General features: G+C 35.3%; 1 protein-coding gene across 2 annotated transcripts in view; it reads left to right on the plus strand.

Annotated features, from left to right (window-relative positions):
- LOC136027325 (uncharacterized) overlaps window positions 1–17,403 on the plus strand; it is a 31,210-nt gene extending 13,807 nt beyond the window's left edge. For both annotated transcript variants that reach the window (XM_065704453.1, XM_065704454.1), the window contains exon 2: window positions 11,270–17,403. In XM_065704453.1, the coding sequence (XP_065560525.1) occupies window positions 11,270–12,721 (1,452 nt within the window). In that variant the 3' untranslated portion in view covers window positions 12,722–17,403. The remainder of the gene's footprint in view (window positions 1–11,269) is intronic.
- Window positions 17,404–23,737: the final 6,334 nt, after the last annotated feature.

Here is a 23,737-nt window from a genome sequence, read left to right on the forward strand (position 1 = left end):
TTCTGAACAAAACCTACCAAGGTCTTATCCTAACCTAAATAGGAAAATGTCAATGTTAGGGACCACTGAAAATGTATATTTATACACAATACACAGCAACAATATACATATGGGTAAACCCATTCATTTTTAGTACTGGCGGCTTTTTTAATACGTGGAGTATGTAAACCTTAATTCTAAAATACATTTTCTTTGAAGCCATGTATGCAGTTTTATTTATCTGTCCGGCTTGTTTAGAAATGCCATGTGGATTGCCATTTTATGTCTCACTCTTCCGTCCACAATTTCAGGTAATACTATAATTAGGTAATACTCTTCCAGAAAAATTCTTTGAGAATTTCGTTGAAAATAAAATTTGAAAGACTGTTTTTCGGGGTGCCCATTTGAAAGCTTTTTTCAATTGAAAAAAAGGATCAATATTAACACTTAAAATAAAAATAAATTATTCTGTATATGAGGGGGGCAGCCCATTCCTCAGCTCTCACTCTTTACGTTAAAGTTATACTTCTTGTCCTGATTCCTTAGGAAAGACTCCGCAAGCACGAGGGTCATTGATTTTGAATAAGAAGTATTTTTAAAGAGCTTCAACACTTTTAGCCTAAAGAGCAAGGGTGGATGAAGGGGCATCCCTTCCCCTTCCTCGCTCTTAACTTTATATTTTACCAAATGTAAACTCACGTACCAATTAATCTTACATTTACAGAACATGCAAAACTGTAAGCTCGTTGGCAAAAGAACATACCGGAGTCAAGATTAACTTTCCAGCGCTGATTATTTTTATGTAATCCGGTATGAATAGGGATTGCAAATTGTATCAGCCTTTCAAAAATGCTTGAATCTGATCCCCAGTCACACGCCAAAAATCACGGTGGAGTCTTTGTGGATTAAATATAACATTTACAAATTTCATGTGACTATTCGCAAAAAATTTTCCAATGATATAAATCACACTGGCATCAGCCAAATCAGCAATTTCACAACGGCGAGGAGGTTTTAATGCTTCTTAACTGGAATCACAATAAAATTAAAACGGTTATACTTTATTAACCCCGAGATCATTATCTTAAAGGCTAGGGGCGGATTCAGGATAGATCAAGGGGGCTAGGTGTCTGGAGGGTGAAAGCACAGAGGTGTCTGGAGGTATGGAATACCCCTAGCAAGGCGGGGGCTCGGAGGCTTTCTCAGGGAAAATTTTCAAAATATAAATGTTAAATGACACATTTTTAGGCCGTTTTTACTCTTTATTAACAAGAGTTTAGAGGCAAAAAGATATAGTTTGACTCAAGAATATTGACTAAAAAAATGAAGGTTTTGAAGTCATTAGGATTTTTGCATTAATATATTATATCTGACCCATGACCATTATAACTTGAACGTTGAAAGCTATTACCTTTTTATTTCAAGCACAGATATATTTTTAATTATGATTTTACTATTTTTTCAAATGATTAAGTTTTAAAAATAGATCTGTATGTACATTTTTAGTTATTCTACCTTATAATAATTTCCTGCAATGCATTAATACAGTACCTATTATTCCTTATTATAAAAGGTCTAAAGTAGAAGTATTACCTATTATTATATACGTTATTATTATTATATACCTATTATTCCTTATTATAAAAGGTCTAAAGCAGAAGTATATATAAAGAAACTTTAATATTACAACTTTTTTTTTAATAGTACAATACTATGAATAAGTTACCGTATTCGATAACCCAATTTGACAAACACATTCGTCTTGGTTTCGACTCGCTAAAATGATGTAAGACTTTATCTACATCGATTTGCTTTTCCTTATGAATATAAGCCAGTGCAGTCCCGTTCAATCGGTTTTCTGTCATGGTTGACCTGAGATAAGTTTTTATTCTTCTCAGTGAAGAAAAAATCCGCTCGATCCAGGCTGTTATGACCAGTAACGTAGCGAATACCTGCAATAAAATTGCTACGCTTGAAAAGACATCTCTATTACAATTTGAAAAAGCAATTTCACAGCTTTGTGGAAGATTCTTGGGCATTGCCGATTTCTAATGTTCCCGCCAAAGTCCCATCTCTGCAGATAACTCTAATGATGAAGCAGAATTGTCCTCATAGTATATATTAGCAGCTTCCAACACCTCTTCTGTGATTACAAAAAATAGATGGAATTAGTCCCTCCAGATGTGAAACTTCATTTACGAAACTAAATCTAATGTTCAACTCAGAAATAAAGGAATCCAAAAATGTAATATGTATTGCCACCTTTTAATACTGTTCTGCATGTTGACCTGGTAACTGGACATCAACTCTTTGAGTCTGTCGACTGCATGCTCGGGGTAAGATTATTTCTTCTCCTAGTTGCAATGCTTTGGTTTGTGAAGATACAAATATTTTCTAGAAGTCAATGTCGACTTACGGTCTCATTTTTTTGAATTTGCTTAGTATTGTAAATACATAACGAGTTTTCTATGAGTTTTTTACTGTTTTAAGAAGTAGAGTTAAGAGAAAGAGTCAAACTTTAGCTTAAAGAGCGAGGCGTTGATGAGGAAGCAGCCCCTTTCATATACGAAGTAATTTCTGTTCGTTTTAAGTTTTAATGTCACTTCTTACTTTCCGTTAAAAATACTTGTTTTTTTATTTAATCTGTCAAAGGATTACATATTCCTAAGCTGTGGCAATTAACTCATCATGAACATCAGGCGTGAAATTGCATAAGATTCAAAGTACCATTTTTTGTCATTTGTTGTCCCCTTATCTCCTGGTTGTTTTGTAACTAACTCGCTTTCTTACATAATTTTGTCATTTTCAGACACATATTTCAGATCTATTTTTGTGGTAAAGGGAAGATTTTGGATATTTGTTTATGTTTGTGTGCACGTTCGTGTGGGTATTGCATGAGCAGTAGTGGTGTCGTTTGGTGGGAGGCAGGGAGGAATCTAAGAAAACTTAGAAGACTTCTTTCGTGCCTGAAAGGTTTCACATTTGCCCATAACATCAATGAACCATTACTAAACGTTAAACAGCCTATAAAGACGCATGTGTAGTTGCGTGTCTCTTTTTTCCCCTTCGGACCTTTTGAATATGGGTTGGATAATCAAGTCATATCAAGTTGACTATGGCCACCGACAGAGGCACTATTTGGGTTGAGTCTTGGGGTGGACAAGAATTTCATCTGCCCCCTGCCGATGATTCCCTCCGTGTCGTGTAATGAAAAATGCGGGTTTTCGCAGTACATAGGTCAAATCCGTCTGTTGCTTGGAAATGTATTGTAACTGAATGTGGAACTCAGCAACACTGACCTCTAAGATTAATTATAACAATGAAGATTACAATCAAAGAGGGTAAATGAAACTTAAACTGAAAGTAGAAAATTCAAACAGACTACATGCTTCCCTTCCTTAGTGAGAAACTTTCTTATTTAAGTTAACATTACATTGGTGAAAGCATCTTTGTTATTATGCTTAGGGTTGTAACCAAAATCTCAGTTTTCCTTCAGCAAAAACTTTCTAGATCAAATATATTTACAATAAGGAAAAACATAACAAGAGCAAAAAATATTACAAGACTCAAGGTAACAAGGGGAACCGCCGAGGTTTCATCTTTGTAAAATCGTCAACAAACTGGTTGTAATCAAAACTTTCCACTAAATCCTTCTCTGTAAATATTACAAGGAGATGACTGAGACAACCATCTCCTATTATAGACCGCAGGTAGTTATTTTTACAATTTCTAGGCCAGAGAACAAACATTCATTGCTAGCTGTTGTGGCAGGAAGTGTCACAGCAATATGAAGTACTTTAATTACTTCTTAGTAAGCCAGTGGTAATGCCTGAAGAAAGTTTACAACGTCAAGAAAGTTTTTTGGGTTTTTTCACCTCAACAAGCAAGAAACGCTTGGCAATACAAGTTTGAGATTTGAGAAGAATGTCCTCGATATCCAGCTCCCCGTAGAGCGCAGAGAAACACTTAAACAATTCTGTGTCCATAAACTTGGTTGATCTTAGATCCAAGGCTTCGAGTGTGCTCAGCAATGGCCTATTTCCTTTTTCAATGGAGTTCTTTCCTAGCATTGAAGCTGTCAAAATTGTTTCAGATGCTTGTTGATCTTTTGAATTTTTCGAGGTCATCCTTTCGAACCAACAGAGGAGAGTCCAGTTGCAGTTCATTCATAGCAGGTAATTCAATTTCAAGATCTATCGCGAACTCTTCTGCCTTCTCAAAATGTGATACGAATAAAGTGTCTGAAGATACGTCGGCGAGTTTGCTTCTTTTGGCCTGAATCAGGGTACGTGAACGAGAAATAACCAAGTCGACGGCCTGGAGCTGCTGACACAGCGAGTTCGTCACTCCTCTAATTGGTTTTATGTAGTGCAACTGAAAGATAACAAGGATTAATTTCACTTTCTTCTGGAACCCAGCTGCTTCTATCCATGCTTTGCAGTCGGCTACCTCACGTACAGCAGACACTACAACTAAAATGCACTCATGTCGGAGTCAAACCTTCAATGTAAATCGATACCAGTAAGACCACCGTCTGGCAGCACTTCTTTCAGCTCCAGAAATAGCACTTCATCAGCTTTCTGGACCTCAAGAAACAACTGATGTCGAGTGTTGCTGTTGGAAATGAATGTATATAGAGTCTGGACCAGTGAGAAAAAAAGAACCAACAGATTCAACACAGCTCGCAATGACCAAATTCAACTTATGTACATGGCAATGAATGTAGATTGCCTGTCGTGATTTCAATCTCAAACAAGCTTGAACACCGAAGAATGGTCCGCTCATTATGCTCGCTCCATCGTAGCACTGTGCGAAAGAGTAGTTCCAATTGAGTCTAATTCTGGTCACTGTGTCGTGAATGAAATTTTCTGGACTTTCAGTATCCAGGCTCTTCGTGTGATAGCATCTAATTTGTCTTTGTTTAACTTTTTCTTAGTCGAACTGACTAAGGTGAAAGTCAAACAGACCAGAATTCCACCCAGGAATTCCTAAGCGTCTGAATGGGCCCTTAGATCTGGTTTATAAGTGATTATGTTTTCGGAACGTAAAATAAAGCGTTGTTTTACAAAATGTAAATAGTATAATGGTTATTTCTTAGTTTTATGCTGCTATTGTCTAAAAAAGGCTTAAAACAAGAAATAAGTGGCGGACTTGTGTTTCTTTGCCTGTGTGTGAACCCAGGATTACGGAGATTAACATGTGGTTAAAACGCGATAGATTTGCTGTAGATTCAGTCATGTCCGGGTTACGTTATAGGCTTATTTACGTTCTTGCAGCGGCATTCTACTATGAGGTTCGAAGACATAAGTTTCTCTACGTTACAGAAACAACTCTTTTCGGATATATCTAAGTGACGGATTGATAATCTGACCACTAAACACATTCAGAATGTTGGCCAAAGTGGCCCATACGTGTGTCTTGACTACAGCAACTTGAAACTAGCCCTAGTTTCACTGCAATCAGTCACAGAAATCGATAAATTGGGACGCAAATTTGCCAGAGTTGGATGGCTTGTGGTCTAAAGTAGCTAAGGACGGATTCTCTCCGACTTGAAAAAGGGATTATCTAACTAATAAAAGGTGACCAAGATATAAAAAAAAAGTTTGACACTAAAAAATGCTCACGATAAAAAAAGGCAAAACTCTTAGTAAAGGGAGTAAGGAACTACTGAAATAGTAATTAAATATTTAAATATTTATAATTAATATTAAATATTATTATATTATTATATAATAATATTTAACATTATATTATTACATTATTATATTATATATTAGGTTATATATTATATTATATTATATATATATTATATCATATATTATATTATATATTATAACATTATATTACTATATAATATTATACAATATTATTAAATAATTACTAGCTGTTGGGGTGGCGCTTCGCCCCCCCCCCCAAGCCCCCCCGCGTGCGTAAGTCGTTACGCGCCATATTAGTTAAGCGCCATTGTAGTTGTGTCCCTATGTCCCACCTGTGAATATAGATAGATATATATATATTTGTTTTTAACTACGTAAAACTTGCGAATATACAACATTCTTTGCTGTCCCATTGTCTGTGCATATAAATATATTGTCAGGTTTACCGACTCTTGAACAAGCAACATATAATGGTCCATGGGAAAACAATCCGTATTCAGATCTATACCTCATGATTCTAATGATTGCCCTTGAGCTTTGTTGATGGTGATTGCTAATCGACGATTCCCTGTGTCGCCGTCGCCATTTATATATCCCCCTGTGCCCCTCGGCGTCCCCGTTGTAGTTGTGTCCCTGTGTCCCGGTCGTCATTTATATTCCCTGTGTCCCGGTCGTCATTCGTGTCCCGGTGTCCCAGTCTGTGATTTTTCTTTGAGGGACCTGGGCGTCATTTATATTCCTTGTGTCCCGGTCGTCATTTGTGTTCCGGTGTCCCGGTCTGTATATACATTCGTTTTTGAATTGGTCTTTTTTTAGGTTTTAGTTAATTACCTTTTTTTTAGTTTTTTTAGTTATGCCTCATGATTCTAATGATTGCCCTTGAGCTTTGTTGATGGTGATTGCTAATCGAACATTCCCTGTGTCCCCGTCGTCATTTATATATCACCCTGTGCCCACCGGCGTCCCCGTTGTAGTTGTGTCCCTGTGTCCCGGTCGTCATTTATATTCCCTGTGTCCCGGTCGTCATTTGTATCCCGGTGTCCCGGTCTGTATATACATTCGTTTTTGAAATGGTATATGATGAAATAAAGTTTTGTATTTTTTCCCTTTTTTTTCTTTTAAGTTTTTTTTTTGGTTTTTACTTTTTTTTAGTTTTTTTTAGTTTTTTTATTAGTTTTTAGTTTTTTTCTTTTTAGTTTTTTTGTAGTTTTTACCTTTTTTTTTAGTTTTTTTAGTTTTTTTTTTACTTATGCCCTGGTCGTCATTTATACTCCCTGTGTCCCAGTCGTCATTTGTGTCCCAGTGCTTTGTTGATGGTGATTGCTAATCGAACATTCCTCGTGTCCCGGTCGCTTTCTCTTTGAGTGTCCCGGTCGTCATTATATTCCCTAAGTGCCGGTGTCCCGGTCTTCATTTGTGTCCCGATGTCCCGGTCTGTAATTTCGTCAGTCGAAAACATGACGTCAGTCGACACACAAACATGACGTCACTCGATAGACACACACACACACAGACAACTTATTTTTATATATATACTAGCTGTTGGGGTGGCGCTTCGCGCCACCCCAACACCTAGTTGGTGGGGGCGCTTCGCGCCCCCCCCCCAAGCCCCCCCGCGCGCGTAAGTCGTTACGCGCCATAATAGTTACGCGCCATTGTAGTTGTGTCCCTATGTCCCACCTGTGAATATAGATATATATATATATATATATGGTTTTAACTACGTAAAACTTGCGAATATACAACATTCTTTGCTGTCCCATTGTCTTTGCATATAAATAGATTGTCAGGTTTACCGACTTTTGAACATGCAACATATAATGGTCCATGGGAAAACAATCTGTATTCAGATCTATACCTCATGATTCTAATGATTGCCCTTGAGCTTTGTTGATGGTGATTGCTAATCGACCATTCCCTGTCCCGGTGTCCCGGTCGTCATTTATATCCCCCTGTTTCCCCGGTGTCCCCGTTGTAGTTGTGTCCCTGTGTCCCGGTCGTCATTTATATTCCCTGTGTCCCGGTCGTCATTTGTATCCCGGTGTCCCGGTCTGTATATACATTCGTTTTTTAGTTTTGTTTTTCTCCTTTATTTTTTTCCTTTTTTTTTTCTTTTTTAGTTTATTTAGATTTTTAGATTTTTTAGTTTTTTTTATTAGTTTTTAGTTTTTTTTCTTTTTAGTTTTTTTGTAGTTTTTACCTTCTTTTTAGTTTTGTTAGTTTTTTTTTTTTACTTATGTCCTGGTCGTCATTTATACTCCCTGTGTCCCGGTGCTTTGTTGATTGCTAATCGAACATTCCTTTTGTCCTGGTCGCTTTCTCTTTGAGTGTCGTCATTTATTTTTTCTTTTTTAGTTCTTTTAGTTTTTACCTTTTTTAGTTTTTTTTAGTTTTTTAGATGAAAATTTTTTTTAGTTTTTCCTTTTTTTCTTTTTAGTTTTTTATTGGTTTTTACCTTTATTTTAGTTTATTTTTCAGTTTTTTCCTTTTTTTTATTTTTTTTTTATTTTTTATTTTTTTTTTAGTTTTTTACCTTTTTTTAGTTTTTTTTAGTTTTTTTTAGTTTTTTAGCTTTTTTACTTTTTTTATTAGTTTTTAGTTTTTTTTTGTAGTTTTTGCCTTTTTTTAGTTTTTTCAGTTTTTTTTTTTTTTTTTATTGGTTTTTACCTTTATTTTAGCTTATTTTTCAGTTTTTTCCTTTTTTTTAGTTTTTTTTTAGTTTTTAGTTTTTTTAGTTTTTTACCTTTTTTTAGTTTTTTTTAGCTTTTTTATTTTTTTTATTAGTTTTTAGTTTTTTTTGTAGTTTTTGCCTTTTTTTAGTTTTTTTAGTTTTTTAGCTTTTTTATTAGTTTTTAGTTTTTTTTGTAGTTTTTGCCTTTTTTTAGTTTTTTTAGTTTTTTAGCTTTTTTATTTTTTTTATTAGTTTTTAGTTTTTTTTGTAGTTTTTGCCTTTTTTTAGTTTTTTCAGTTTTGACGTCACCTGATCCAGTTTTTTCAGGTGACGTCACCTGATCCACGATCCACAGATCCACAGACAACTTATTTTTATATATATAGATATATAGATATAATAATATTAAATAATTAAATATTTATTCAAAATAATATTAAATAATTAAATATTTATTCATTAGCACAAAAAATAGGAATTCAATACAAAATATGTAATATTCGGCGTAAAATTCTTATGACTTAGCTTGGGGGGGATGATGTGAAGGTAGTTCGTTGATTGAGATATTTTTTTCCTGATTTCTTGTATATGGACTTCTGTTTTATCAGGATAATGGTCTTAGAAAACGGTGTCCTTTCCTGGTGGCCTCCTAAAATGGAAGCATTATCTTGTCATCTAGATTACTTTATTGAATCTCTTGTGCACCGTATTAACATTAAGCATCGAGTTTTTAGATACCTTTAAATTTTTTTGAGCACCGAAGTTTTTGTTTACCTTGAAAGTAAAGTGAACTTGAAAACTACCTTGAAGTTTTTGTTTACCTTGAAAGTAGAGTAAAAAGAGTAAAAGACGCTATATGAAAAAAAGAAAAACCTTAAAGAACCAATATCTGCCAAACTTAAGGGGTTGCTTAATACAAACAAAATTTACTTCACTGATTCGCTGGAAAACTATTTCGCAACTAACACTAACCTCTTTTTTCCTCTTTTCTTTTTTTAATTTCTTTTCTCTTTATTTAACCTCTTACTTCCTCCTCGGTATCCCCACGTCGAGAAAAATACATAAAGAATGTGTAATATAAGAATTAGATTAAGTGATAAATTGAACAACGCAAATAATTTGTCTAAGATTATTGGTAAATTCAATTAACCAAGTTGAATAATTCTGCTAAGAAATTAAAAAGTTCTAAAGATATTACCTTAAACATAAATTTTTGCTTAATTTGTTTTCCAAGTACTGCTTTTTTCTTATGGATAACTCTGCATTTCAAGCAGTGATCCCCCCCCCCAAAAAAAAGATCTCTTTACCTCGAACTCGCATCTAATCAGACTATTGTCGTATTAAAATTAATTCCAGATACTCGAAATTTTCTGATTGCAGCTTTTCCTAAAAAAATTTTAAGGTAGTATGCTCAAATTTCCTCAGTTTTTCCTAAGTAACAACGATTTTCATAATAGTCGACAGAGCCTGCTTAATTTGAGAGAGTTTTCGAACCGTGTTGCTCATAAATGACAAAAATACGGAAAATCCTTTTCCGCGCAAATTCAGTTCTTTTAGTCCGCGAAACTGTGAGTGGCCGTTCACACGGGGCTTAGTCGTAGTCGCGAAAACGACTACAACTTGGCAAAAGAAACCCAAAAGGTGGCACAGAAAACTGAAACCCAAAAGAACAGAAACACAAACTTACACTTACTTGCTGAACTGGTTCACACGGTTTCTGTGTCTTAACCCACCTACTCAGGGAAGACTGATTTTCTACTTCTTTCTCCTTCTTCAAGGCTGCTTTTAAGCTCCTGACATACTCATGATAACAAACAAATAAGGTGTTTAATCAACAAGACTAGTTCCAATTCCAACTTTTGCCCGACCCAGTTTGCACAAGGATAATGACTTTATGCTAACTAATGTTAATGTCTCATTAATGTAAGCAGGTTAAGTAGGTTAATGGTGGGGAGTAATTTCAAAATAATTGAACAGAATGGATTATGTTATCAAAAAAGGACGGCGTTGGGCCCTTTTTGGTAGAAGCTTTGGTCCCCTGGAAAATTAGGGGGTGGACAAATGCCCACCCCAACCCCCCAAAAAATGGCGCCCCTGGCTGCCAGGCCTTGACAACTTTTTAAATTTTATCATATAAGACTTCTTGTAGATCGTAACTGCATTGCCATTTTACAGTTTATCCTTGTAAACATATTAAAGCTGTTGCACTGAATTATTAGCGATCCCCAACATCCCCAGAAGGGTTTCAAACGTCCTAAAGAGAATATCTCCCACTTTAAAAATGTTTGCTCTGCTTGTTCTGAACACTATGACTTCAACCCTTGGTTCATCTGGTTCAGCCCACTAGCCCAAATCAAAACACGTTCCCTGCGAAAAGTGGGCTTTGAGTTAGGTGCATTTTAATGGTAATCAGTCTTACTATACTGATAAGTGATTTCGGCAAAATAATTGTCCTATATGCACTATTATTTGTAAGGAAAAAGTAATATGGCATATTTCCCGGTGCGGCCTTGCAAATTTGGAACTGCATTACTCTGCAGCATCTGTTTTATTCAGGGAGCGTATTTGTTTTTGTTTGCCCCTCTGTAATATGGCACAGACTGCCATTTTCGGTCAACCATCTAGGGCAAGACGAAAAACATGTTGTCCCCAAATTTTGTGGGAGGAGGTTATAAGGAAAGATCTAAGAGAAATTCCCAGGAGGGTTTAAAAATGGTGGAGCAACATAAAAGTGGTTATACAGTCAATGAAGCCAAAACGTATTACTGTAAATTAATATGGCATAGTTTCAGGTGCGGCCTTGCAAATTTGGAACTGCATTACTTTGCAGTATCTGTTTTATTCAGGGAGCGTATTTGATTTTGGATGCCATTCCCCATCTATCTTTAACATCCCTCTTCTAGGTTTGGCAATGTTTTGGTACTGGAATATATTTATAATAGCTGTATTATTTTTATTTCAGATATCAAACGTGTTGCCTGTAACACCGTCAAATAGTTTAGAAGAAATTGCCTTAGAGCCAAAACTGTCATACCCTCTTCTTCTTGAAACAATTCTAGAGAAGCAAGAAGATATCGTCACCATCAATCTTGTGAAAGAAGACGAAGTCATTTCTGTTAAGATTAATGCTTGTCTTGGCGTCTCCTGGAGTGGAATAAAAAAAGGTTCGAACCCGAGTGAAAATTTTAATGTCAATGGATTTCCGACTGAAGAGTACGTGCTTGAACTGCCATCGCTTGACGAGACGACGAACGTTCCTCGAGAGACTATTAAAATTGCTGGTTACGGCGACGAAGATATTTTAAAGATCATATTTGAGGCTGGTGAAGAAGTATCTAATCTGCTGACCATCGTACATAAAATGCAAAATGTTGAAATTTTCATTGCTAAACACGAAGAAGAGGCAAAAGGCCTTGGAGTTTTTACATTTGAAAAACATGCAGCTCTGGTCTATTTTCTTTATGTTAAAGAAAAGATGAGAGGTAAAGGGATAGCAAAATCCATTATTTACGAGGCTGGGAAACATGCCAAGAAAAAAGGTCTTTCGGAGATTCGTGCCTTTTCTACACCAATGGGGGTCCCTGTCTTCCAGAGCCTTGGCTTTAGAAAAATAGCATTGTGGAAAGCCTATTTTCCTAATAAAAAAACGGATAAATTGGCTGGGTTTTTTTTCGGCTTAAATCCAATATTTGATTATCGAGGATATGTCGAACTTGAGTTGGAGTTAATGAAAAAATATGAAGGAATAGCAGGATTTTCGCTTTTCCACAATGGTAAAATAGTCGCATTCAAATATCCATATTTGGATATTCCAAATTCCAAGCAGGCGTATGGTGTTCGTACTACGGAAGAAGTAAGTGCCGTCAAAAGTTTTATGGGCGATGAAGAGTTTAAACTCTTTTATGAGCCTGGTTTAGTACCTGAGTCACTGAAAAATGAGCCTAGTCTTTTAATTCGTGAAATGCGTTTGAAAATCTGTGATTTTGATTTTAGTGCCCATGTAAGTTGCAAGGAGGTAGTGTTAAAAATTGCAAAGACTTCAATTGATTTTGACTTAGTTGGTGATATATTTTTAAGTGTTTACAATATTCCAAAAGCTTGCTCAGTTGGACACTGTGAAGCCACAACGCATGCAGTGAAGTTACTCGCAACGATTGAGGATCAAGCAGTCGCTTGTGCTTTTCTTGAGCCAGTCAGTTCCCTATGCAAAATTAGCTACTTACAAGTGCTGCCTGATTTTCGTCGCAGGAATATAGCAACTGTAACAATGACTTTCGCAGTAGAAGTAGCTAAGAGTTTAGGCTGTTCCGAGTTGTTTCTCAGGTGCATGCCCAATGCTGAGCCTTTGTATAGGAAATTAGGCTTTTCTTATGTAAAAGATTGGTATAGGATTATCGTTAATCCTCGGAAATAACGTCTTTCTAAATAGAAAAAGAGAGATTATTTTCTTATAGTTTCTGTGTCAAAAGTAGGCTTTGAATTCATTGGTTTATGTCACTGATGTAAGCCATATGTCAAAAACCAAGGCCAAGTATTCCCATATTTGTAAAAAAAACCTTTTGGTCCTCTTATTTTCTTGTGAGAAAAATTAAACCAGTTAAAGGAATGGAAAGTTAATTCCGTTTAATTGGTTCTTCTGTGTGAAATTTTAAGCCAGTAAAAAGAATAAAAAGTTTTATAGTCGCAAAAATTATTGAAAGTAATCTCTCTATTTCTTTATGGTCTTTATATGCTTCTCTTCTGACCATTTACCTTAGAAATAGGTAGAGTTAAGCAATGTTTATAATTTACGTTTGTCATTTCCTGAGCACTTTCAACCAACCTATAGAAAGTATTTGATTGAAGACCAAAAATGCAACCTTGAAAAATGAAAGCGCTGAAAACCTTGAAAAATGAAAGTACTGAAAAATTTAAAAATGAAAGCGCTGGCTATTAATATATATATATTTTCTTTTTGTCAAAAGTAAAATCCTGTTAATACCTTGTCTTTCAAACTGTAATTTAATGTATCGTCCAGAATTTTCAAGTTCCTAAAATCTGTTTTTTCATAAAGGTGTTTTCTTTTTAACAAAATAGAAAACAGACATATTTGCTATCTTACATTTTACACTATCTTGGCATTTTTTTTCTATCTTACACTTTTTCACGGGTTTTAGGAGCTTTAAAAAATTCGATTCAAAGTTGGTAAAGGATGCGTTAAAAAGCTGAAATCTTAGGTGTGCTCAGAGGATTTAATACCTTAAAAATCATTCTGCAAGCCTCAAAGTCGGCTGATCGTCTCAAAGACAAAGGGACGGTTTGACAATTAAATTTGATTGAAAAAACGTGAAACTGGGATGACAAAGTTTTTAATCTATGCAAGTAGAACTACAAAGAACTCCTAAAGCTGGAAAATTGATCATTTTTCTAATATTTCTGGAAAAGTATGCGTGTACTTTTAGTTTTCTCTCGTTTATTTGGATCTCTTATCCAAGCCCTACAAGTTAAAGCAAGACCACCCAACCAATTCTAAATAGTTGGCCACAAACACTAAAAACCGTTTATAATGGACAAGATAAGCCACCCTTTCAAGTAATTGGTACTCGGTAGATCCTTAACTTCGTAAGTACATAATGAAACTCCGCATTAATTCCCCCCCCCCAAAAAAAAAACAAGTACTTTCAAAAATAAAATAGTAGATGTTTATTTTGCGATTCAAAGCGATTCTGACCTCGAACATATTCATAAAATTTATTTTTTGTAATTAGTCAAACAAGGAAACCTGACAATATTCTAAAATGGATTATTTCCAATCATTTACTGTACTATGGTCGTGTATAGTGCATAGCGCATATGGTCGTGTATAGTGCCATAATGCACGATGGCACTATGACCATAGTGCATAGGCACTATGGTGCTGTGGTGGAGTTTTTTTTCTATTCTCTTATAATTTGTCTATTCTATTCAATGTAATTCTTTTGTCACTTAAATATAGACAACTTTGCAACAACTTTGAAAAATTTTGATTTGTAGAAACAATAATGATCCTCTACATTTATGATTTTTATGCTCTTTTATATAGCTCAGCCTTAGATGAAAAAAAATTATTTGTCAGGGATAGGATTGAATTTAAAAAAAGGGAATAGTTGTGGGAAAAGTCAAAGTCATGGCCAATTGTAGAAAAAAGCCAAGACAGATTGTCCAATTAAGTGGGCAACCCAGTCAAGGTTAATTTTACCCCTTTGATGGCCGTTGTTACTGTCTCCCATTTATGCTACACCTCTCCGTGCATGCGTGTCCCTTCACAATGCCGAACTAGAGTTGTACCTGTTGGAGGCTCTCGCTGGGGAACACACGCAGGTTGACTACGGGTTGACTTACTTGAAAATTTTCCTCTCATGGCTATCACTCGACAATGCTGAACTAGAGTCAACCCTCTCCTGCTAATTCACGGTGGGATGGGTTCAACCTGTTGGAGGTTCTCTCTCAGGTTAATTCACGGTCGAGGAAGGGGGAAGCAGTATATTGACAAATTTGGCAATCTATTTACAACTGATTACCGCCAAAGAAATGAATATGAATGGAAATAAGAGTCCAATTCAAGGCCTACAAGGGCCTCCTGCAATCTGCCTCGACTCTTATGCAAGTGAACTTGCAATTATAAGCCAAGGGATTTGGGCCAGAAACAGAAAATTCAACTGTCTGTAATTGACTAAAAAAAGTGGAGTAGACAAGTCTAGGGATAGGACATGATTCGTTATCTTGATACACCTCGACCAGAGTAGTTAATGTCCTCTAGCTTTGCATAGGATCGTGTCTGGTGACTTAAGTCTTTTTCCGACCTCTTCATTTGTGACATGCTCAGTGTGTCTAACCTTCGCTATCCGTCGAAGATGTCTAATTTTGATTGCGAGAACGATGAGTTCATTTTCGGCTTAAATTTTACATATTTTCACGTCTATACAGATCATTGGGTATGATCAGACTTTTAAAGAGATGGATTTTTTGGCGGTTCGAAATTTAGCTGGACTTCAATAAATTTGAGAGCCTTCTAAAGCCAAAGCTGGCTAGGACCAGCGGCGTCTGACGTCAGTAGTGAGGTAATTATCCACTGCTAACAGACTGTCGAAGTAAACAAATCGTTCCAGTATTTCCAATTGCTTACCATCAATTACTATAGTTGGAGCGTTTGAGGTGCTCCAGAATGAAACAACCATGACTAAATTCTAAATGAATTAATCTGCACCCCAAACAATTTTGTTGCTTTTTAGATGCTGTTTGCCTGTCTTTGGTAGTCTTGGGTTTTCGTAGCTAGTTGAACAATATCACAAGCATACGCCAATTGTGTCCAGCAGGATTCCACCTATTTTTTCCATACTTGGGTGACATCAGGGAGATGATGGCATGTAGTAAAGATTAATCAAATGCGGGGCGAGGACGTAACCCTGGAGGACTCCTTGAGATTTGTCCCAAGATCTTGAAATTTCAGTCCTGAGCTCGGACTGGTGGTATGTTGTTATTTAGAATACTGGGAACTTTTTCGGACCTTGGAGTTTTTCATCTGTAAATCTTGGAGTGTTGTTAATTTCACAGTAGCAACCGTGAACACGATGAAATGGTCCAATAAAATTAAAAAAAATTGAAACATAAGTTCAAAAGAATGTACATCAGTTTTTTAAGGCAGCGGAATAACTGGAAATGGGGTTTAGGTTTTGCAACCATCATTGATAAGAGTTCTTTGTAAAGCAGGATTTTTTCTTTTTAAGATGTTCAAAGGTTTTTTTTTAAGTCATCCGGAACAACAGAAATGATTTTGATGTTAAAGGTTCTGCTTTTCAATTGTTACTGTCAGCGAGAAAAGAGGTTGCAAAGTAAAAAAGCATTTGGAAAAATAAGATAGACAACTTTTAAGATTAGTTAATGTTCGCCAACAAAATTATACAACAAACACAAGCCATTAATCCCCAAAACAAATTATTTATGACCTATAAAGAAGGGAGAGACATACTATTTAATCGCTATAAAACGAAAAATAGATAAAAGAGAGAGAGAGAGAGAAAAAAAAAACAAAGAAAGAGCTGGAAATATTTCAGCGATCTGTAAGAATTTATTCTGGTCATACAGTAAATTGTCTATTTTACATCCTCCAGGATACCCGTATTTTTAGCTTTCTTCTTTTCTTTATGTTCAATGAAAATATTACAATGACATTCATGCTGAAGCTTTTATTGCTCAAACACAACTAAAGAATGAAAATCTCCCATATCAGACACATTCGCATGAACCTATTCCATCAGGTTGAACATACCAAAAGAGAGAAAATTAGAAAAAATTATGAGTAAGGCAAATCATTGTAAAAGTTTCCAGCTATCAGCCTAGTATCTTACCTGTCTTTAATTATAAGCGTTAAATTAGTATTCAACTACCCCATCTTTAATTAATTTATCAATAACAATTCATCATTTGCAGTTTAATTTATCAATGTCATTTGTTAACATATCACGGATTTATTTTATCTGCATGAACATGTAAGCTCATGGTCTTTTGTGCAATGACCATAAAAAAAATTTCATGGTTTGTGTAATGTTAACTGTTTTGCATACTTTAATCTTCCTCTCTACATCCACCAGAGTCAGGAGTTTCATTATCAATGTTGAGATAAGTTTTCTGTAGAGATAGAAAATTCAGGGATTAATTATTATGCTATATTGAAATACTTTTTTTTTTTTTTGTTTTTTTTTTTTTAGATCGTATGTCTACCTTGAGATGGCCTTCCCACTGCATTATTCTGTTGTTGTTTTTTTCTCGTTGTTTTTCATGTTCTTCCTGTTTCATCGCGTAAAGCAGTTTGTAATTTCAAATTAGGGATTTCAAAGTTTCTTTTAGCAGGTTGAAAAAGCCTTGGCGAGAATACGTACAGTTTGGATAGGCTCACATAGAATTTCTTTTTTTTTCATAATTTAATCTTATGTATAATCCCAATTAGGCTTTTATAATGAGGCTTTATTATTAGCGTATTCAAATTTTAATCAATTAGAGTTCTTCGTTATAACCTTATTTTATATTTATTGATACTACAATATTATATTCGTTAGTATTAAACAAACTTTTACGCTTTTTGGTTCTACTATTTTTTTAACGAAATATATAGTCTAGAAAGTTGTGCATTTTCAAAGATGCCATAAAAAGTCTTTTCACACCCCACCCCATATGAGGGGGGTAGACACTCGAGTCCTTTGGAGGATTCGACACTAATCCAATAAACATTTCTCCTGTGTTGTTCCATAATCGTGACAGACACGTCATCGTTGCTGCAACTCGTCACAGGTTCTTGGAATTGCAACTGCATTTTCTTCAGATTGTTAAATCTTCTTTTTAGGAAACATTCCTAAAAAAAAGTGATGTGTTGTAATCCTTAGCATTATCCACCGCCTTCGTCTAACGAGATTTAATTTGAACTAAGTTTATTGTGCACTCTAAAAAGCTTTATTCAATTTTCTGTCCAAAAAAATAAGCATTAAACTAATTTATACCCCATGAGTGTATTTTAAAAGAAAATTTATTTTTGGCTTATTTTCACAAGGATGGAGTTGAACTTATGCTCCCCTCCCATCCTCATGAACCAGCCACCTCTTGAACATAAAGGCAAATTTATCCACCCAGTTCCACTCGAGCCAAAGTAAGGTTGAACTAGTGCTCTTCGTTGAGTTCAACAAAAGATGGAGGAGAGGAGGGAGGAAGGAAACACCAACTTTTTTGAATAAATCATTACGAGAACACAAGTTTACGTAGATGGATGACTTCCATTCAGCTCACACGCCTCGTGGTAATGAGACCTACACTCGGAGCTTTTTGTGTTTCTAACCATAATATAAATGAAGATAAGTAGCCAAGGTCTTTCTTTTCTTCCTTTGTTGGAGTTCACTTTTGATAAAGCTGCTAACTGCATTGCATTTTAGGTAATAGTAATATGTTTGGTTTTAGACATATCAATGCATAAACCTTCAATCTTGATGAAAATATATCTCTGAAATGTCACATTTTAAGTAACACAGGATGAAAAATGTTATATGTTTATATGTTAATATGTTATATGTTAAACGTTTTAAACATAAAACGTTATAAGAAATCTTATAACGTTTTAAAGCGTTATTGGTGCACAGAACTTGATCGAAGATTATTACCTTAAAATCACAGTAGCGAGTAACAATTTTGTCATATCACTGATGTCGTTTTAATTGTGCGTCAATGCACATAATCAATCAATCAATCAATCAATTTATTTAAAAGAAACAGGGAAAAAATTTACAAAACTTTTCATCCCCACAAAGGCTCTTTGGCCTTTGAGAGTGGGAGACTAAACATAACAGTAATAATTGCATTGAAATCAAACGGAAGGACAAGAAGGAGAAAAAAAAACGAAAAAAAAAAAATTATAATCAAACAACAACAACAAAAACTACCATTCCAATCAAAATAAATGAATGAAACAAATTGAAAGGAAAGATAGAGCGGAAAGGAGAAGGGAGGAGACAACTAACTCTCTAGGCATAGGAGGTGATCGGTTAGCTCTTTTTAAATTGTAAATTATCATACTGGAGTCTACCAACATTTTAACTTCCCAGGAGGTAGATTAGCTTCCAAAATTTCAGCTTTAAATGAACCCTAGACTTTACTAGATGGTGATTTATCAATAACAGCGCTCCTATATCCCCTAATATCTTGTATTGATCCTACCGGTCTTCTTCGGTTTACTATAACATAATCAATAATATTTTCCGTCTTACCATTATGTGAATACACTTTTAACTTTTGGGCAACTTTATGACCCAACTCTGTATTGGTTGTATCTAGATTGTTATACCTGTAATCTAGATGTTATACCTGTATATCTAGATTGTTATACCTGTAAAATTGCAGCAGTCTGTAACCATTACTATTTTCTTTTCTTACGCCAAATTCACCTAGGAAAGGATACCATCTGTCCCTATTTCTACCAGCCGGGGCGTTAAAATCTCCTCGTAAAAAAAAAACATTTTTCTAACTGGGGCCCTGGCTATTAGCTCCCTTAACTGTAAGTAAATTCATCTGATTCACAAGTATATCCGTGAGTCGCTTCAGCAGGGGCATATACTACTATAAATGGTACCCTGAACATTTTACTCATAAAGTGAGCGATTAGTATTTTATTATTAAGACAAGAATTCCTAGCCTAAACAAATTCCATATAGTCATTCCATAATGTCACGCTTCCTGCTCCTGGGATACGAGTTTCCGAAACTCCTTATAAGTCCAGTTCAAATCTTCTGAATTCGTCGGTCAAAATATCGACACGATAATCATTGTTAAACGTCGTAACATTACAAGCTCCAATGTAATGTTGTTTAAATCATTGAAATTATTTTAGCGTTAGCAAAGGCAATGGTCCCAAATGCCAGGGTAAGACGGGGACCATCGTATCTTCTTAAGTCTTCACCGAAGCTCTTAGGTCAGCTTAGATACGGAGAGCAAGAAGTTCCTTTGACCTCCAGTATGAATGGAGGCTTTTTGCAATCCTGGGCCCGTCTTGGTCAAAACATGGTTTTCAGCACTTGGCAACGCTCATCTAACAACAAGAGTCAAAATCCAGCACAAAAAAAACTCGAGCCCATTACCTCAGATTCATTATATATTCAAGCCTACAAATATAATTCTATTATGGGGATTCTAGAATAGGTTTTAAAATTAATTTTAAGAAAACTCAGTCGCTAAGGCTAGGAATAAGTGAAGATGAGAAGATGATACTCCGTAACGAAAAGATAAATCAGGTTGATAGCTTGCACTTGCCTTGGTAGTATCAAACAGTTCGTGGTAACAAACTGTAGTAAGGAGCGACCCGGCTCAATAGTAACCAAAACTGGAATTTTGATACCAATAGCTACATCAAAAGAATCACATTTTAATGTTGATTTTAAATATATAAGTTTCATCAAGTTTAGTCTTACCGATCAAAAGTTACGAGCCTGAGAAAATTTGCGTTATTTTAGAAAATAGGGGGAAACACCCCTTAAAAGTCATAAAATGTTAACCCTATTATCCTATTATCAGAGAACTAATAACCCTATTATTAGAGAACCCTTATAGAAGTTTCAAGCTCCTATCTACAAAAATGTGGAATTTTGTATTTTTTGTCAGAAGGCAGATCACGGATGCGTCTTTATTTGTTTGTTTTTTCCAAGGGGTGATCATATTGACCCAGTGGTCCTAGAATATTGCGAGAGGGCTCATTCTAACGTAAATGAAAAGTTCTAGTGCCCTTTTTAAGTGACCAAAAAATTGGAGGGCATCTAGGCCCCCTCCGACGCTAATTATTTTCCCAAAGTTAACGGATCAAAATTCTAGGATATCCATTTTATTCAATGTAGTCAAAAAACCTTATAACTGTGTCTTTGGGGACGACTTACTTCCCCACAGTCACCGTGGGAGGGGCTACAAGTTATAAACCTTCACAAGTGCTTACATATAGTAATGGTTATTGGGAAGTGTACAGTCGTTTTCAGGGGGATTTTTTGGCTGGGGAGGGGCTGAGAAGAGAGGGAGATGTTAGAGGAACTTTCCATCCAGGAATTTGTCATGGTGGAAGAAAATTTTCACGAAGGGAGCTCAAGATTTTCTACCATTATTAAAAAAAAAACAATGAAAAAATAAATATGAAAAAGTTTTTTTCAACTGGAAGTAAGGAGCAGCATTAAAACTTAAAAGGAAAAGAAATTATCACGCATATGAGGGGCTCACCTCCTCCTATTACCTCGCTCTTTACGCTAAAATATTTTTATTAATTTCAACTATTTATTCTACGGCTTTTGTGATTCATAGGTCATTCATAATGAATTGGGACAAAATTTAAGATTTTGTGTAAAGAGCGAGGTACTGACGAGGGGGTGAGCCCCCTCATATATATAATAAAAACATGAGAATACAAAAGTTCGTTACGTAAGCTAATTTACAAGTTACGTATACCTTTTACTAATAAAAACATTCGTAAAAAATTGAAAGTTCTAGTTGCCTTTTCAAGTAATCCAAAAATAGGAGGGCAACTAGGCTTACTCCCCCGCTCTTTTTTCTCAAAATCATTCGACCAAAACTATTAGAAAACCATTTAGCCAACTATTCCTCTGCGGAGAGCCAAAATCAAAACATGCATTGATTAAAAAACGTTTAGAAATTAAATAAATTTTTTTTTTAAATTGAAAGTAAGGAGCGACATTAAAACTTAAAACGAACAAAAATTACTTCGTATATGAAAGGGACTGCCTCCTCATCAACGCCCCGCTCTTTACACTAAAATTTTTTACAGTTTTAAAAAGAAGAGTTGAGAGAAAGAGTCAAACTTTAGCGTAAGGAGCCTGGCGTTGATAAGCAAGCAGCCCCTTTCATATACGAAGTAATTTGTGTTCGTTTTAAGTTTTAATGTGGCTCCTTACTTTTTGTTAAAAAACTTGTTTTTTTATTTAATTATTAGTAAGGACGGTGGGAGCAGTGAAGATGTTTGAAGTAGAATAAAAAAACGCTTGGGTTGTTTTTCACAGTTAAAAAAAGTTTAGCACGTACAAAATCAACAACTTAAAGAGTATTAACTTTATATTTAGTGGAAACATTTAGTTAGTTTGATACTTAAAAACGAATAAAATTATTCTACGACTTCGTCCCACAATGATGTTCATGCTGTGGCTTACAGCATCTATAATCAGTGTGGGTATGACAAGTGTAGCTAGCTGCTTTTTCCCAGTTTCTATCATCTTTTCTGTGACTTCTTTAATAGCCTCTTCAGTAGGTAGTGTTCTTAGGTTTGGTAAGTCAAGTTTTGATATTTCATCTTTCAACTTAGCAATTTTTTTGTCTGAGAATGACCATTTTTCTCTTGTTTTACAGCCAAAAGGCTGTGGTCCAAACTCTATGTCAGTGAAAATGATGCAGTGAACAGAGTCAAGATGAACGTTTGATTAGAGAGTCAGGTCAGTTGCTAGCTCAGTAGATACAATAGTCAAGTCTTGTGTTGTTGTTCCCCCAGTTGTCTTATTTAGTCTAGTTGCAAACTTTTTGGTGTAGCAAGATCTATCTGTTCTTCTGAATCAATCAGTATCTCTATTAATTCTTTAGCATTTCCATCTTCATTGTGGCTATCATTCCATAGAGTGTGATGAAGATTAAATTCTCCAAGTATTATCTTTGGATGTTCTGTTTCTTTGAGCATATTTCTAACCTGAGAATTGCTTAAACTTCTTGTTCTATTATTATAATATTTAACTATGTTAATTGCCCTACTTTTAGTTTTTGTTAGCTTCACCCCTCCAACTTCGGGAGATTCATCTGCAACTAATTTTTTTCCTCTGCAGTATATCTTTCACTCACCATTGTTAGAAGACCAACTCCTTTTCCTGATTTTCTGTCCTATCTAAATGACGGGTATCCTTGGTAATGAGCTTTATCAGCAGCTCTGTGGAATGTTTCCTGAACGCACACTACATCAGGTTTTTCTCTTACAAGGACATTTTTTAATTCTATTCTTTTTGATTAAGAGAGACAGTTGGCATTAATCTAAGTAATCTTCATGATCTTCTTAATTTCCCTTTTCTTAACAGTAATAGTTCCCTTTTTAAGAGACCGAAAAATTGGAGGGGATCTAGGCACCCTACAACGCTAAATTTTCCCCAAAGTCACCAGGTAAAAATTTTCAGATAGCTATTTTATTCACCATAGTCGAGAAACCTAACAAGTATGTTTTTGGGGATGACTTACTCCCCCACAGTCCCCGTGGGATCGGGCTGCAAGTTACACACTTTGATCAGTGTTTACACATAGTAATGGTAATTGGGAAGTGTAAAAGCGTTTTTAGGGGGATTTTTTTTGGGGGGGGGGTGGAGGAGTTTCGGGGGGGAGGGTTACGCTGGAGGATATTTTTATGGAGGAATTTGTCCTGGGGGAAGAGAATTTCAATGAAGAAGGCGCAGGATTTTCTAGCATTATTAAAAACACAATGAAAAAATAAATATCAAAAGTTTTTTCAACTGAATGTAAGCAGCATCATTAAAACTTAAAACGAAAAGAAATTATTACGCATGTGAGGGGTTCACCTCCTCGTAATACTTCTCTCTTTACGCTAAAGAATTTTTAGCAATTTCAACTCTTCATTCTACTGCCTTTGTGATTCAGAGGTCATTCTTAAGGAATTGGGACAAAATTTACGCTTTGGTGTAAAGACCAAGGTATTGACAAGGGATGAACCCCCTCATATATGTAATAAAAACATACGAGTTTAGAAGTTCGTTACGTAAGTTAATTCGTACTTTACATATATTTTTTACTAATGAAAACGTTCGTAAAAAATTAAAAGTTTTAGTTGCCTTTTTAATTAATCTAAAATTCTAGGGCAGCTAGGCCTCCTCCCCCACTCTTATTTTTCCCATAATCT

The sequence above is a fragment of the Artemia franciscana genome, chromosome 5, assembly GCF_032884065.1.
Source record: "Artemia franciscana chromosome 5, ASM3288406v1, whole genome shotgun sequence".
Classification (NCBI taxonomy): domain Eukaryota; kingdom Metazoa; phylum Arthropoda; class Branchiopoda; order Anostraca; family Artemiidae; genus Artemia; species Artemia franciscana.